The sequence below is a fragment of the Scylla paramamosain genome, chromosome 10, assembly GCF_035594125.1.
Source record: "Scylla paramamosain isolate STU-SP2022 chromosome 10, ASM3559412v1, whole genome shotgun sequence".
Lineage (NCBI taxonomy): Eukaryota > Metazoa > Arthropoda > Malacostraca > Decapoda > Portunidae > Scylla > Scylla paramamosain.
In genome coordinates, this window is record NC_087160.1 from 5,352,187 (window position 1) to 5,370,160 (window position 17,974).

A 17,974-nucleotide genomic window follows, 5' to 3' on the forward strand; every position below is an offset into this window, starting at 1 on the left:
AAGCTTATTGTTTTTTCACTATGAAGCAAAGAGAAAAATTTAAATAAATTAAATTAAAAAGATCCTTTTAATTTTGCTGACATTTTTTGCACAAATTAAGAGCAACACCAGAGAGAGAGAGATTGCACAACTAAACCATTCGGCTTCCAGATCTGAAATGAATCACTGCAAAATGTCGCGTACATGACAGTAGTCACATAGTAGCTCCCTCCATACAGTTAAAATTTGCTTCAAGCTTGGTTAATATTGCCCCATTTGTGGTCAAGTGTCACATATATTTAATACTGTCAATCTTTTTAACTGAAAAACAATGGGTATAAATAATCCATTTATATACCTATTTTTTTCATTCAAAATTAATGTAAGTAAGGCCTCATGACAAACAAATGTGTGTTTGACATCCTACAGAACCAAGAAAATGATCTGACAGGCAATGAATGAGCACTGTTACACATCCAGCACAGAATTCTTGCCAGGAGCTTCTACCTTCTAGTAGCACCTTGGCAGACACCTACTAACTTCAACTCACTATAACTCAAAAATTTTTCCAAGTCAATGGTCTATTACACATATCTGTGGATAGTATACTTAATTTTGCATCTGTGGTGCTTGTCCATTCTTACTGAGATCACATTCAGTGAGTGAAGATTCCAGACTACTGTCCTCACCTTTAATTATTTGTAGCAAAGTAACTATTGGTCTCATTTTGAAATTCAAGAGTTGTAAGATGACCATGATATGATGAGTTTGTTAAAAGCATTACACTTAAAGACACTCAGCATAATACTTAAGTTCAACAAACTATAACTCAAAACTACTGAGTCAAAGCTTTACTCCCTATACCATTTAATTGAATTTTTCAATTTTGTTGTGTTTATGTCTCCATTCTTACCAAAACATAATTTAGGGTATTAAAATTGTTGAAAATTGATATATCTTTTTTTTTTTTCATTCTTTGATTTACACATCCATGTAAGGAATTAAAATTTTGCATGCTCATGTAAGCACTGTTGGCCAACATTGCTTAAATTATAGCTTGATTGTTTTTATTAGTTCATGAGTTGCAATGAGGCATTTGTGTATGTGAAATGCAAATCCAGATTTGATATACTCAATTATGTATGTACATATGACACATACCTGGGTTCATAGATACAAACTTGTGGATAGCATAACAGTCAGACCAGACCAGGCTGGACTAAACTGGACTGGGACACTCATACATAAGATCTGCCCACCAGAACATGATCAGATGACGCATTTAAAATGATGCTGAACAGATAATGAACTCTTAATACCAGCCAATGCACCCATTTGTTCGGACTGATTGGATGACAAAGTATGTTTTGATTTGAGACTGAATATTATAAATTAATCTCTGTGAATGGTTCATTGTTTCCAATCCCCTGGATGACCAGCCAATATAATGATATGTTAATAATCTCAGTCAAGCATTGCATTTTCCTGGAATGCATGTTGACTCCAATGTATGCTGTACATCACAAATTTTTACCAGTTTATAATGAATAACTAATATATGTCTGTTTCCATAGGCTTATAATATGACATGACAATGAGAGAGGGATGTTGTGTTCTCTAATTGAGTTAGAAAAGTGGCTGATCTTGATGGTAATTTGTGAAATTTGTGAAATAAAATATAGTAAGTAGTATGGTAAAAATAAAATATAGCAAGTTTCTGACCAAGAATTTGGACTGGGTGAGTGTGTCAAAACTAGTGAGGAGGAGTTTGTGACTGATGATGTGGCCAGTGATGCAGAACATAGTGATGACTGGCTTTTATGACATGATACAGAAAGATTGCTTGTATGCAAGAAGAGGGAATGTGTTGTTCCCCACAATAAGCATGTTTGGATGTGCTTCATGTGTCTCAAGTGTAATAAAGGATTCTACCCAAGAATGCTGGCACACCTCTGAGGCCATGGGCAATGGAGAAATCCAGCACCATATTCTTGATTAACTTGGGTGTGGGTAACTATGGTGTGAGTGACAGCTTGTGTGAAAAAGACTGAGTGTTTATTCTAGGACACTGAGGTGTCTTGGATTCATCAAGCAGCCAGTGAGCACTCATTATTATTATTAAATCCATGGCATAACTGCTGTGTTTATTATTAACACAAGTAAGTTTCTCAGCTGCCCTTTTATCAGGCAGTTAGCTGCTGTTTAACCTAACTCCATTGGTTAGTGTCAGACTGACAAATGAGGCTTGCCCTCAGGTATAATGAACATTCAGTTATAATAACCATGCCTATCTTAATTGGTTTGTTATGAAGAAGAGGTTATACTGTAATGCAGAAATAAGAACAAGTGTTTTCTCAGAAGTGGTGCACACCAGTGATGGCCAAGTTGGGGCCAAATACAAATACAAATCACTAACAGTGCTTATTCTTAGTTTGTCTAGAAAAAAAATGTTAAATTAGTTGAAAATAGTGAAAACTTTTTAATATAAGAGGACATCTATGAGAAGATGCAATCTAAGGTACATGGTGCACTGTGGGTCATATAACACCTCAATGAGCAAGGAGTCAATTTCCTTCTGTTTAATGAACAGTGCCACATACTTGATTTCATTTGACTTGGTCAACATTGTCCTTAGTCCCCTAATTACATAATTCTCGGACCATCACTAGTGCACACTAAAATACTAAAACCAAGAGAATGGAGTAGTTGAAAATAATTAAGTATCTCCATAGACTATGATAATTCTTGAATGACACTTGTAAATGAATAGTATCAATATCAAATATCACCTTTGTTTTAGTGATATTGTGCACATTTAAATACAATTTCATTTTCTCAACAAGACATACCAAAACAAACCATACATCTGCACTCACCTCATCAGTGGCCAATACTATTCTTCCTTCCACTTTTGGTGCCAGTTTGCAGGCCAAATCCTCCAGTTCATGGAAGCTTTCCTGCCGTGATAAACTCCATCGCGATCTCTTACTGCAACTGAAATGTGGAAATTCTTAAGTTTGAGAAACAATGGCCATTTGTACTGTCTGAAAGTAGTTACATCTACCTGAAGTCCTCAAGCACAAATTAATGGGTGATGTAATGTATAGTTGTCCCTGTAGTATATAATCTACCTGAGGTCCTTAAGCACCATTAATAGGTGATGTGATGTTGTCCCTGCAGTATATAACAGCTGATGTGGATAAACATTGTTAGATGCACATTGAAGCATTTCTCATAGATCTGTGGGAACTGGCAAGTAGGTCTTTCAAAGAGCAGACACTGTTTAATGATAGCAGCAACCCTGTTCCAGCTCTATCAATGAATTTTACTGCTACCATATTGACATCTATAACCTTATACAAAGAGAAATCATCCTCCCATCTGAGGGCTACACCTTTCCATTCCTTGTTACTCACGCAGAGGATACTGAGCCTGAAGAGGCAGTGGAGAGTGCTGAGTCTGTGGATACAGAGCGGCCAAGGCGGGCGTGTCCTGAGCCTCGGGCTGAGGGAGGGACTTCATCATCTTGACGTATGAGACTGTGTCTGTATGAGGTGGGTAGGGCATGTTAGGTTATTAACAGCAAAGCTCACTTCCTTAGTGTTCCAGGAGGGAGAGAGAGAGAGAAAAAAAAAATACAGATACAAATACAAATCACAAACACAACCTATTTTATTAGTCAATAAAATGCTCAAGCTAAAGCTTGCATGCACAATATTGTTACCTGCATATATCATGAAGTTGGTCTTTCATAAATGGAAAGCAATAAATTGTTTATTAATAAGACATAACATGTCTGAGTGTTAATTTAAAATGTCAACCTCATGATATATCTGATTATGTTTAAATTTTAGGTAAGTGTCAAAAAGTAAAGATTAATTCACTCAAATAAATAAAAACTTCACATATTTCAGTTAAGACAACATTACCTTCTTGAAAGAAGGACAAGTGACTGTCTATGAATTGAATTACGACGAGACTTGCCCAAGTGACTCTGGATGGCAGTAAAGTGGTTCTGCACAGCCGTGGAAAGCATGGGACATTGCTCTTCATCTTGCTGTGAAAAAAAAAGAGAATATATCCCTTGTTCTTGTACTAAATTGAGGCGACAATTTTATGCCATGCAATGAGAAGTTGCATATTATTAATTCCTTACAGATACACAACATCCCATTAATTTTATAACATTTATTGTGCAAATATTTCTTAATACAAACACATGTGTATCAATTTTAGTGAACTATTTTCCATAATGGAATATAATGCTTACATGAAAATCATTAAAATCTTCAAAGTAATGTCCCTTCCATGATGCCTATTCTTTAATTAATCTGTAAACTGTGACATACATCAAATGATGAACAATATATAACTTCAACTTGCATCATATGATGTGAGGGCTATTTCCAAACTTGGTGGCCTATATTTTGCTCCCATATGTCTTGAAATGACGTTTGGCATCTCAGGTGAGTGAGTCCTCTCTCTCTCTCTCTCTCTCTCTCTCTCTCTCTCTCTCTCTCTCTCTCTCTCTCTTCTATGTGTGTGTGTGTGTGTGTGTGTGTATGTGTAATTACTAAGTTATAATTTACAGGGCCTGAGCTATGCTTGTGTGGTCCTGTCTCCATATCTACACTTGTCCAGTTTTTCCTTAAAGTTGTGCACACTTGTTGCCAACACTACATCCTCACTTAGCTTGTTCCAAACTTCTGTATTTCTCTGTGGGAAACTATATTTCTCCATGTTACTCAAGCATCTTCCTTTTCTTATTGTTTTGCTGTGTCCGTGTGAAATTTTTATTTCCTTCTTCTCTTAGCAGCAATTTCTCATAATAAATTTCTTCCACTTCATTCCACAATCTATATATCAGTATTAAATCTCCCCTTTCTCTTCTTTGTTCCAGTGTTGGTAGATTAATTTTCTCTAACCTGTCTTCATATGTTAATTCTTCCAGTTCTGGAACCATCTTCATTGCCATCCTTTGTCTCCTTTCTAGTTTTTTTTATTTTACATGTTTCTTCTTATGGGGAGACCACACTGATTCAGCATATTCCAGCTTTGGCTTAATCATAGTGGTAATTATCTTTCTCAACATATCTTTATCCATGTAGTGGAATACTGTTCCAATATTTCTCACCATTCTATATGTATCTCTGAATATCTTTTCTACAGGTTTTTCTGACTATTGACTATCCTGTATTATCACTCCCAGATCTTTCTCTTCTTATACTTTTATTATTTCGTCATTTCCCATTTTATATGTCCATTTTGGTCTTCTTTCACTTTTCTCTTCCATTACATGACATTTTTTCACATTAAATTCCATCTCCCAATTCTTGCTCCAGTCCCAGGTTTTATTCAAATCCTCTTCTAGAATTTCATGTCTTTGTTGTTTCTTATATGTCTTTGTAATTTTGCATCATCTGCAAACAAACTCATGTAACTCTTTACTCCTTCAGGCATATCATTTATGTAGATCAGGAAAAATATAGGTGCTAGCACTGATCCTTGTGGTACTCCACTATCTACTTTTCTCCATTTTGATTTTACATCTTTTACTAGCATTCTCATTTCTCTTCCCCTTAAGTAGCTTTCTATCCAATTTATTATTTTTCCATTTGATCCTCCTACATTTTGTAGTTTACATAGTAGCCTGTTGTGGGGAACTTTGTCAAAAGCTTTTTTTTTTTAGATCTAAGTACCCATCCATCCCTCTCCTGCATTGTATCACTTGAATAGAAGCTCATCAAATTTGTTACACATGATCATTTTTGTCTAAAGCCATACTGTTTTTCTAATATTATATCATGTTTATTTTCTTGAAATTTTGTCCACTGCTTCTTTATCACTTTTTTTTCACATATCTTACATACTATGCTGGTCATTGATACTGGTCTACAGTTTAGTGGTTCTTCTTTCTTTCCACTATGCCTGCTCTCTTTCATTTCTTAGGCACTCTTCCAGTTGATAATGAGCACTTTATTATGTCATATACAGGTTCAATTAACTGTTTCATGCACTCTTTTAAAATAAGACCTGATACTCCATCTAGTCCTGTTGCTTTTCTCTCTTCCAGTTCCTCCATCATTTTATAAACTTCTTTGATTACTGTAAATTCCTCCATTTACTTTTTTGTTTTCTCATCTTGTGGTTCTTTAAGTTCTGATTCTTCTGTGAAAACTTACTGAAAATTTTTGTTTAGCAATTCACTCATGTTTTTTTGGGTCTTCATATGTTTCATTTCCATTCTTCAATTTTTCCAGTTTTTCTTTTATGCATCTGTAGAACAGTTTGGTTCATCCTTGCACTTTTCAACTATATCTTTTTCATATCCTTTCTCTTCCTCTCTCCTTATTTTCACATATCCATTACTTGCTATCTTAAAGTCTTCCTTATTTTTTTTATTTCTTTTCATTTTTATCCATGCTTAATCTTTTTTTTTCTTTGCTTTTGCACATCTTGCACTGAACCACACCTGTTTTCCTTTTTTCTTTAGGTTTGTATAGTGGGGCATATTTATTCACTCCTGTCTTATATAATTCCACAAAAATGTCATACTTATCTTGCACATCATTTGCTCTTTTCAGCTTTCTTCAGTCCATTTCTTCATAGAATCTCCTAAGATCATCTATATTTACTTTTCCCATAGTTTTCCTGTTTTCTTTGTATAATTTGTGTGTGCACACATGTGTGCGTGCATGCATGTGTGTGACAGAGAATATTTGTATGTATGTATGTATATTTGTACTGTATGTACATCACAAATATATACAACCTGAATGATCAAATGACACCACCAACACCGCTCACCGCCTGACACCCGCTAGCTCAAAGTGACAAACTGCGCAACTTCACTACATCGCCACACCTGAACTAATGTAAATAATGAACTAATATTTGGTCTTCCTATATTTTCTACAGAATCTCTCATGTTATAATAGTAAAAATTGTTTTTGAGAACTTATTTTATACTGATAATTGCACACCACTGACCACTGAAACCCTATTGTACAGTTTATGCGTCAAGATTCCCTTGAGATCATTATTGAAGTGTCTTTACTTAATCCTGTCCACACACTGTATTACTTAGTCTCTCTAACATCTCTTAAAACACATGAGATGAAGGACAACATAACATGCAAAGGATGTAACAAGTCAAGAGTGACTCCACCTCGGAAAAACCTGTAAGTGAAAGACATAGTGTCCAAAATCACACAGCCAATCATATCACTAACCAAGTACAGGAGCCTCATTGTTGGTTATGAAATACATCTTACCATGAGAAATAAAGAAGAAAATAATTAAGAGGTACACTTAACCTTGAAAAACAAAGAAACTCGTTCTGCAAAACTGTAGACTTACCAACTAAATTTTCCTACGAAGAAAGGAATGACATACACAGTAAAATAGCTCAATAATAAATTGAAATAAGGTTTTGAATGAAAACAGTTTTTTTTTTATATGTAAGAGGAACACTGGCCAAGGGCAACAAAAATCAAATAAAAAAAAAGCCCATTGAAATGCCAGTCCCATAAAAAGATCCAAAGTGGTAGTCAAAAACTGAAGGATAAGTGTCTTGAAACCTCCCTCTTGAAGGAATTAAAGTCATAGGAAGGTGGAAATACAGAAGCAGGCAGGGAGTTCCAGAGTTTACCAGAGAGAGGGATGAATGACTGAGAATACTGGTTAACTCTTGCGTTAGAAAGGTGGACAGAATAGGGGTGAGAGAAAGAAGAAAGTCTTGTGCAGCGAGGCTGCAGGAGGAGGGGAGGCATGCAGTTAGCAAGATAAGAAGAGCAGTTAGCATGAAAATAGCGGTAGAAGACAGCTAGAGATGCAACATTGTGGCAATGAGAGAGGCTGAAGACAGTCAGTTAGAGGAGAGGAGTTGATGAGACGAAAAGCTTTTGATTCCATCCTGTCTAGAAGAGCAGTATGAGCGGAACCCTCCAGACATGTGAATGCATACTCCATACATGGACAGATAAGGCCCTTGTACAGAGTTAGCAGCTGGGTGGGTGAGAAGAACTGGCGGAGATGTCTCAGAATGCCTAACTTCATAGAAGCTGTTTTAGCTAGAGATGATATGTGAAGTTTCCAGTTCAGATTATAAGTAAAGGACAGACTGAGGATGTTCAGTGTAGAAAAGGGGGACAGTTGAGTGTCACTGAAGAAGAGGGGATAGTTGTCTGGAAGGTTGTGTCGAGTTGATAGATGGAGGAATTGAGTTTTTGAGGCATTGAACAATACCAAGTTTGCTTTGCCCCAATCAGAAATTTTAGAAAGATCAGAAGTCAAGCGTTCTGTAGCTTCCTTGCATGAAATGTTTACTTCCTGAAGGGTTGGATGTCTATGAAAAGACGTGGAAAAGTGCAGGGTGGTATCATCAGCGAAGGAGTGGATAGGACAAGAAGTTTGGTTTAGAAGATCATTAATGAATAATAAGAAGAGAGTGGGTGACAGGACAGAACCCTGAGGAACACCACTGTTAAGAGATTTAGGAGAAGAACAGTGACCGTCTACCACAGCAGCAATAGAATGGTCAGAAAGGAAACTTGAGATGAAATTACAGAGAGAAGGATTGAAGCTGTAGGAGGGTAGTTTGGAAATCAAAGCTTTGTGCCAGACTCTATCAAAAGCTTTTGATATGTCCAAGGCAACAGCACAAGTTTCACCAAAATCTCTAAAAGAGGATGACCAAGACTCAGTAAGGAAAGCCAGAAGATCACCAGTAGAGTGGCCTTGACAGAACCCATACTGGTGATCAGATAGAAGGTTGTGAAGTGATAGATGTTTAAGAATCTTCCTGTTGAGGATAAATTCAAAAACTTTAGATAGGCAGGAAATTAAAGCAATAGGATGGTAGTTTGAGGAATTAGAACAGTCACCCTTTTTAGGAACAGGCTGAATGTAGGCAAACTTCCAGCAAGAAGGAAAGGTAGATGTTGACAGACAGAGCTGAAAGAGTTTGATTAGGCAGGGTGCAAGCACAGAGGCACAGTTTCGGAGAAGAATAGGAGGGACCCCATCAGGTCCATAAGCCTTCCGAGGGTTTAGGCCAGCAAGGGCATGGAAACCATCATTGCAAAGAATTTTAATAGGTAGCATGAAGTAGTCAGAGGGAGGAAGAGAGGGAGGAACAAGCCCAGAATTGTCCAAGGTAGAGTTTTTAGCAAAGGTTTGAGCGAAGAGTTCAGCTGTAGAAATAGATGTGATAGCAGTGGTGCCATCTGGTTGAAATAAAGGAGGGAAAGAAGAAGCAAAGTTATTGGAGATATTTTTGGCTAGATGCCAGAAGTCATGAGGGGAGTTAGATCTTGAAAGGTTTTGACACTTTCTGTTAATGAAGAAGTTTTTGGCTAGTTGGAGAACAGACCTGGCATGGTTCTGGGCAGAAATATAAAGTGCATGAGATTCTGGTGATGGAGGTGGCTCACCTTTTGTGAGCCACCTCTCTATCATGTATAGCACGAGAACAAGCTGTGTTAAACCAAGGTTTGGAAGGTTTAGGTCAAGAAAAAGTGAGGAATGTACGCCTCTATGCCAGACACTATCACCTCTGTTATGCGCTCAGCACATAAACATGGGCCTCGGACACGGAAGCAGTAGTCATTCCAAGGAAAATCAGCAAAATACCTCCTCAGGTCCACCCAACTAGCAGAGGCAAAATGCCAGAGGCACTTTCGCTTAGGGGGATCCTGAGGAGGGATTGGAGTAACAGGACAAGATACAGATATGAGATTGTGATTGGAGGAGCCCAATGGAGAAGAAAGGGTGACAGCATAAGCAGAAGGATTAGAGGTCAGGAAAAGGTCAAGAATGTTGGGCATATCTCCAAGATGGTTAGGAATACGAGTAGGGTGTTGCACCAATTGCTCTAGGTCATGGAGGATAGCAAAGTTAAAGGCTAGTTCACCAGGATGGTCAGTGAAGGGAAAGAAAAGCCAAAGCTGGTGGTGAACATGGAAGTCTCCAAGAATGGAGATCTCTGCAAAAGGGACGAGGGTCAGAATGTGTTCCACTTTGGAAGTTAAGTGGTCAAAGAATTTTATAGTCAGAGGAGTTAGGTGAGAGGTATACAGCACAGATAAATTTAGTTTGAGAGTGACTCTGTAGTCATAGTCAGATGGTGGAAAACTCAGAAGATTCAAGAGCGTGGGCATGAGAGCAGGTTAAGTCATTGCGCACATAAATGCAACATCCAGCTTTGGATCGAAAATGAGGATAGAGAAAGTAGGAGGGAACAAAAAAGGGGATACTGTCAGTTGCCTCAGACACCTGAGTTTCAGTGAGGAAAAGAAGATGAGGTTTAGAAGAGAAGAGGTGTTATTCTACAGATTGAAAATCAGATCTTAGACTGCGAATGTTGCAAAAGTTAATGAAGAAAAGTTGAGGGTGGTGTCAAGACACTTAGGGTCGTCGACAGAAAGGCAGTCTGACCTGGGGACATTTATGGTCCCCTCCCCAGATGGGAACTCTGAGGCTGGTGTAAGAGTCGCCATGATAATTTTGAAATTTCTGAGTGAAGGGTGTGTGTGTTATTAGGTGCTTGTAGTTTTGTGTGGAGGAAGAGAGTTGTCTTTAGAGGGCAGGCTGTGACTGCCCCCTTGTGTTGTTAGACACAAAGCGAATCATTCAGTGAGGTCACAGCTGGGTTTAATGATAAGTTCACAGCACCCTCTGAACAGTGCTTTAAACCTCATTGGGAATAATTATTGCTTCAACAGGTGTCTACAGTCTTCTAGTTCCTCAATTATATGCAGAAGCAGAAACTGCACACTGAAAGGTACAGACAGTCCCTGGCCACAGTGTTGGTGCCTTACCAAGATGGGGCAGTCCACAAGCATGTTGTATCCATCACGTCCATCTTTCATGTAAGCCTTAGTCACCATGCGGTATGTAGATGTGAGGTCTAGGTATTCATCCCCAATCTTCACCGAGTCCCTGACCACTCGTGACCCCGGTTCACCATTGGGGTCAAACACAAACTGCACGCCGGCCACTTGGGGGAAACGGCCTTCCAACTTTGGGTACTGGGACACTCCATTCTCAAGGGCTGCTAAAAGCTTCTCTCCTGTTGAATATTACTTGAATTAGCTATTTCAAGGTCTCTCTAAATTAAGAAACAATTCTCATTAATATTTTCTCTACATATTAATTTTGTGAGAAATAAGAGATAAGAATGTGAGTGAAGTAAGAGTAGATTAAATAATCACTGGAATTTGTTTTTTTGGTTTTGTTTAAAATTAAATTGACAGTGGAATAATGGATGATATAGTTTAGTAGCTACTCTATAAAAAAAGGAGCATTTACAGGAAAGGAAGTACACAGTAGGAAGAGTACTCGTAAATCACTTGTAAGGTGACATAGTAGGTGTGTTTAGTACATCTAAATAACAGAATGTAAAGAGCTCTTACATGAGTATTGTCACAAAGGCAGTGAACACATGGAATAGTAAAGGGTGATATGAAGGGATCATTCATGTAGTACTTTTTACTGATAAGGCTCAGAATAATCTGCCTTACTCTTATAATCCATCATATCATTGAACTACTTTGAGATCAGTAAATCAAGACACTATGCCTTGCTTTAGTAAAATCCCAATTATGCAAGTTTACAGACAACTCTACAAGTTTAATAATGTGTGCTAAACAAAAAGAAACATTTCAGATATATCAATGAAAACTATTCCACATCACATTTTATATGCAGGTTAGATAGGAAACGCTGCCTCTTTAAGGCCAATAAGGAATGGCTTCAATACAAAGTAACCTACCTGTGACTTCTAAGACTAGAAGAGGGTCCAGCATGGGTAAAATGGTCATCAAATCCCTCATCTTGAATTCTCCTTTGGGATGAATTCTATCAGATCTCAGCGTTCCAGAATTCAGCAGAGCCACATCGCCATTACATGATGCCAGCATGATGTCACACACGAAGTTGCCCAGGTTGGTTTCAGAAGTTCTTATAGATGAAAATCTTCCATCCAAATCAACACTGAAGCTTCCCAAATCCTCCTCCATCTTCTTACCCACAATTTCTACAAGAAACATTTTAAACAACTTATCAGACTCTAAGGACATGAATTCCAAATAAGTAAGATTGAGATAATATGGGATAATATAAGAGGGTAGGCCACCTTTCTGGTTATGTTTGTAAGAGGAGAGAGACTATCACACTGACAATATTCAGCTATCCACAACCTTATGATATCAATATCTACATGTGTATTTATATTGATGTGTAGTCACATCAATATAAATAATATGCAGACTCACCCTCATATTTAGACAAAGCTTCCTTCAGCTCAGCATCAGGTTCAAATGCAGAATCCACAACCACCTTCTTTATATCTACATTAACCCCTTTACTCTGCTGGGTGAGGGTCAGTGCAGAAAACTCCCTGAAGTCTGTCCCACTTTTCAAGATAGTTTTACCATTCACCTGTAAAAAAGGAACTTGTAAATGCACAATTTCTGTTTGTTAAGACCACATATTTCCAGTGACCTTTTTCCTTTGAGGTTGCCACCAGGGCTTGGGATGTCTAAGCTGTAAAAGCTCATTACTAATACCATTGAATAACTAGCAATTCTTGTTTGTGAGCAATGGTGTTTCAAAGATGAGAGAGATGAGTTATATAGTTCTTTTTCAGATGTTTACAGAAAACACTTTCCCATTCAATGTCCACTTTGGAAATATGTACTCGAGGGAGAGAGAGAGAGAGAGAGAGAGAGAGAGAGAGAGAGAGAGAGAGAGAGAGAGAGAGAGAGAGAGAGAGAGAGAGAGAGAGAGAGAGAGAGAGAGAGAGAGAGAGAGAGAGAGAGAGAGAGAGAGAGAGAGAGAGACTATCTGAAAGTGAATATGGGATACAATGGCTAGTTTTCTTAATGCAAGCTTGGAATATCTTAGTGGCAGGGACCCAGCATGGTTACATGCTACATATCTGAGGTAGAACACTGCAACTACACTCCCAGTATGGAATCCTGTATGTGTTTTCATTCCTATCCTGAAACAAGGCTTGATATCTAAACTCAGCTCTCCCCTTTAAAATGAAGATCTCAACTTAGTATAAAGAGAGATAAACAATACGAAAAGAAAGAAAGTTGTGATACACAGACTCAGGCAAAACTAAAATTACAGTCTTTAAGAAAAATATTTTTACTGTCATTGATCAAGTAATTCTGTCTTAATTTTTCTTCTTTCCATGTCTACAGTATGTAATGTAAAGGAAGGAATAAAAAAGAAGAATGAAAAAAAAAAAACCCATGTAATATCCAGAAAATAATGCTCACCTTTAACTCTTCATAGACATGATCATGACCTCCTAAAATGAGATCAATTTCCTCAACATTTTCTGCAAGCCTTATGTCGTTGGGTGTCCGCATGTGTGTTAGTGCAATAACATAGTCACAGCCCTGAAATAAGATCATGAGACAACATTACAGAATTAAACACACACCTTAATCTGGATAATGTATGATTTTTTTTTACATTAGAACAGTTAGGTTATTCTGAATGTGCAATAAAGTGTTATTATAAATCAAGCTTTACTTGAACCTGAAATATAGATAATGTTAGGAGGATGTAAGATGCAAGAGGGATTTCTGGAGCAAGAAACAATAGATACAACTGATGGGTCTGAATGGACAACTATGGATGCATAAATGTGATGCAGACTTGAGAACCTTTGCATCAAGTTCACCCACTTATGGTACGAGTATGACTAACTGACCAGATCAGATGTGGGGTGTAACATGGTTAACCAGTTCTGGTGTTAAGCTCTAATGTGAAGAGTTGTTGATACAAGTATGCCTGCATGACTGATACATGGGGAAAGATGGTCAGTGGGGATCTGTTTTCTCTCTCTCTCTGTAGAGGCTCAGAGGCTAAGATGGATTCAATCTAGCCTTCGGCATTTTTTTATTTTTTTTATTTTTATGTAAGAGGGTCACTGGCCAAGGGATACAAAAAAAAAAAAAAATCCCACTGAAGTGCCATTCCCAAAAGAGATGTAAAGAGAATCATTGAAAATTGAAGGATAAATGTCTTGAAACCTCCCTCTTAAATGAGTTCAAGTCATAGAAAGAAGGAAATACGGAAACAGGCAGAGAGTTCCAGAGTTTACCAGAGAAAGGGATGAATGATTGAGAGTACTGGTTAACTCTTCCATTAGAGAGGTGGACAGAATAGGGATGAGAGAAAGAAGTAAATCTTGTGTAGCGAGGGTGCAGGACGAAGGGGGGCATGCAGTTAGCAAGATCAGAAGAGCAGGAGGTGTGAAATCAGTGGTAGAACATAGCAAGAGATGCAACATTGTGGTGATGAGAAAGAGGCTGAAGACAGTCAGTAGAGGAGAAGAGTTGATAAAACAAAAAGCTTTTGATTCCACCCTGTTTAAAATAGGGGTATAAGTGGAATTTTCCCCCCCACCCCCATACATGTGAAGTATACTCCATACATGGATGGATAAGGCTCCTGTACAGAGTTAGCAGCCGGGGAGGCTGAGAAAAACTGGCAGAGATGACTCAGAATGCTTAACTTCATAGAAGCTGTCTTAGCTAGAGATGAGATGTGAAGTTTCCAGTTTAGTTTATGAGTAAAGGACAGACCAAGGATGTTCAGTATAGAAGAGGGGGACAGTTGAGTGTCACTGAAAAAGAAGGGATAATTATCTAGAAGGTTGTGTTGAGTTGATAGATGGAGGAATTGAGTTTTTGAGGCATTGAACATTAATAAGTTTGCTCTGCCCCAATCTGAAATTATAGAGAGATCAGAAGTCAGGCATTCTATGGCTTCCCTATGTGAACTGTTTAAATCCTGAAGGGTTGGACATCTATGAAAAGACGTGGAAAAGTGCAGGGTGGTATCATCGGCATAGGAGTGGATAGGACAAGAAGTTTGGTTTAGAAGATCATTAATGAATAATAAGAAGAGAGTGGGTGACAGGACTGAACCCTGAGGAACACCACTGTTAATAGATTTAGAAGAACAGTGACTGTCTACCACAACAGCAATAGAATGGTCAGAAAGGAAACTTGTGATCAAAAGCTTTGTGCCCGACTTTATCAAAAGTTTTGATATGTCTAAAACAAGAGCAAAAGTTTCACCAAAATCCCTGAAAGAGAATGACCAAGACTCAGTAAGGAAAGCCAGAAGATCACTAGTAGAGTGGAGTTCATGGAAACCATTCTGATGATCAGAAAAAATATTGTGAAGTGATAGATGTTTAAGAGGCACAGTTTTGGAGAACAAAAGAAGGGACCCCATCAGGTCCATAAGCCTTCCAAGGTTAAGACCAGTAAGAGCATGGAAAACATCACTGCAAAGGATCTTAATGGGCAGCATGAAGTAGTTGTAGGGTGAAGAAGAGGGAGGAACAAGCCCTAAATCATCCATGGTAGAGTTTTTAGTAAAGGTTTGAGCAAAGAGTTCAGCTTTATAAATAGATGAGATGGCAGTGGTGCCATCATGTTGAAATAAAGGAGGAAAAGATGAAGCAAAGTTATTGGATATATTTTTGGCTAAGTGCCAGAAATCTTGAGGGGAGTTAGATCTTGTAAGATTCTGACACTTTCTATTAATGAAGGAGTTTTTGGCTAGTTGGAGAAATGACTTAACAAATTCCGAGCAGAAATACAAAGCACATGAGATTCAGGTGATGGAAGGCTCAAGTACCTTTTGTGGGCCACCTCTCTATCATGTGTAGCACAAGAACAGGCTGTGTTAAACCAAAGTTTGGAAGGTTTAGGTAAAAAAAAGAGTGAGGAATGTATGCCTCCATGCCAGACATAATCACCTCTGTTATGCACTCAGGACACAGAGATGGGTCTCTGACATGGAAGCTGTAATCATTCCAAGGAAAATCAGAATAGTATCTCCCCAAGTCTCCCCCAGTTAGCACAAGAAAAAGGCCAGAGGCACCTCTGATTTGGGGGATCCTGACGGGGGATTGGAGTGATAGGACAAGATGCAGATACGAGGTTGTGATCAGAGGAGTCCAACAAAGAAGATAAGGGTGGCAGTATAAGCAGAAGGATTAGAGGTTAGGGAAAGATCAAGGATATTGGGCATATCACTAAGACAGTCAGGATGTTGCACCAATTGCTCTATGTCATGAAGGATAGCAAAGTTACAGGCTAGTTCACCAGGATGGTCAGTGAAGGGAGGGGATAGCCAAAGCTAGTGGTGAACACTGAAGTCTCCAAAAATGGAAATTTCCAAAAAAAGGAGTGTGCTCCATTTTGGAAGTTAAGTAGTCACAGAATTTTTTATAGTCAGAGGAGTTAGGTGAGAGGTATACAGCACAGATCAATTTAATCTAAGAGTGACTTTGTAGTTGTAGCCAGATGGTGGAAAATTTGGATGATTCAAGAGCGTGGGCACAAGAGCAGGTTAAGTTGTTATGCACATAGATGCAACATCCAGTTTTGAATTGAAAATGAGGATAGGGAAAGTAGGAGGGAACAGAAAAGGGGCTACTATCTGTTGCCTCAGACACATGTGTTTTAGTAAGGAAAAGATGAGGTTAGTAGAGGCTAGGTGGTGTTCTCCAGATTGAAAATCAGATCTAAGACTGCGAATGTTGCAGAAGTTAATGAAGACAAAGTTGATCCTAAGTGTCAAGACACTTAGGGTCGATACCAGAAGAGCAGTACAACCTGGGGACATTTGTGGTCCCCTCCCCAGATGGGAACTGTAAGACTGGTGTAGGAGTCACCATATCTAATTTTGAATTTTAAGTAAAGGATGTATATGTAATTAGGTGCATGTAGTTTTGTGTGAAGGAAGAGAATTGTGTTTAGAAGGCAGGCTGTGACTGCCCCTAGTGTTGTGAGACACAAAGGGAAACTTTCAGTTAGGTCACAGCTGGGTTTAATGGTAAGTTCACAGCACCCCATGGTCCAGTGCTTCAGACCTCACTGGGAGTAATTATCATTTTGGCAGGTGTTTGCTGGTTGGTGTGTATTTACCTGGTTGTGACATACAGGAAAGGAACTATGCTCATACTGTTGCCCTGTTACACAAATCTTCCTACTTAATAATCAATATTTCATCATCTCAATACTGAAAACAATTCACCTATATCTTTTTCCCAAGCTCCCTTCACTGGTGACAATCTCCCTTTCTCTGTTTATTCAATCTTCCTACAAACTGGAATGTCACTGTAAGAGTGCATCAAGACACAATAAAAAGTCAAACTCTTCCTTTATTAGAGAGTAAATTTTATGTTTATCCACTCTTGGCTTGCCTCACTTAAAATAGTACAGCTGAAATTCAGTACCAATGGTCATGTTGAATGACTTCATGCTGTAATTTTCTGCTTCCTCTGACTCACCTCTTTCTTTAGTGATGATGCCAGTTCTCTGCCTCTGTCCACATAGTCTGTAAATGTCACTTCATCGGCGTTTATTGTTGCTAACGTTTCTAGCCACTCCTTCTCTACTAGGCCAACCTGTGGAAAGTTTAGCAATGACAACAGTTCCCAGCACACATCATTAAATAAATACAACAGTTTTTTTTGTATTTCTTTGGGTTTTCATTAAAGTCATTATTGTAATAACTATTACTTTCCCTTTACCAACTTCCTACCTCTCCCATTGATGGCTGACTCTTATTTTGTAAACATCACTTATGAAATCCTCAACTAAATCAGACATTCTGCTAAAAAACAAAAATAATGTTCATGAATACAATTTTTTCCTTTACACAACTTGCTCTTCTTCACACAAGTGGAAAAGTCACACCAAATAATAAATATTAACTGTCAAACTTCAGGTACTCTTTGCTACAATCAGCAACCAACAGGCAAATGCAGCAATATGAAAAATGGAGCACCAAGGACAGAGTTAAGAATGTCTAGAAATAAAGCTTTCAAAATAGACCAACAGATAAGTGGAGCAAGTGAATTGTGCAAACAATATAAAAAAATTTTGAAAAGAAAACTATAATAATTTGGTACTTAAAATATGACACTGCAAGCTTGACTCAGTTCTGAAAA

General features: G+C 38.2%; 1 protein-coding gene across 6 annotated transcripts in view; it reads right to left on the minus strand.

Moving 5' to 3' along the window:
• The window catches only part of LOC135104147 (snake venom 5'-nucleotidase-like), a 90,329-nt gene that overhangs the window by 16,178 nt on the left and 56,177 nt on the right, over positions 1-17,974 (minus strand). For 4 of the 6 annotated variants that reach the window (XM_064011198.1, XM_064011195.1, XM_064011199.1 and 1 more), the window contains exons 5-12: positions 17,312-17,428; positions 13,269-13,391; positions 12,255-12,420; positions 11,753-12,016; positions 10,800-11,050; positions 3,909-4,036; positions 3,396-3,524; positions 2,856-2,973 (exon numbers count right to left, since the gene is read on the minus strand). In XM_064011198.1, coding sequence (XP_063867268.1) covers positions 2,856-2,973; positions 3,396-3,524; positions 3,909-4,036; positions 10,800-11,050; positions 11,753-12,016; positions 12,255-12,420; positions 13,269-13,391; positions 17,312-17,428 — 1,296 coding nt within the window. The remainder of the gene's footprint in view (positions 1-2,855; positions 2,974-3,395; positions 3,525-3,908; positions 4,037-10,799; positions 11,051-11,752; positions 12,017-12,254; positions 12,421-13,268; positions 13,392-17,311; positions 17,429-17,974) is intronic. The other 2 variants (XM_064011200.1, XM_064011201.1) reach the window with 1 other exon arrangement.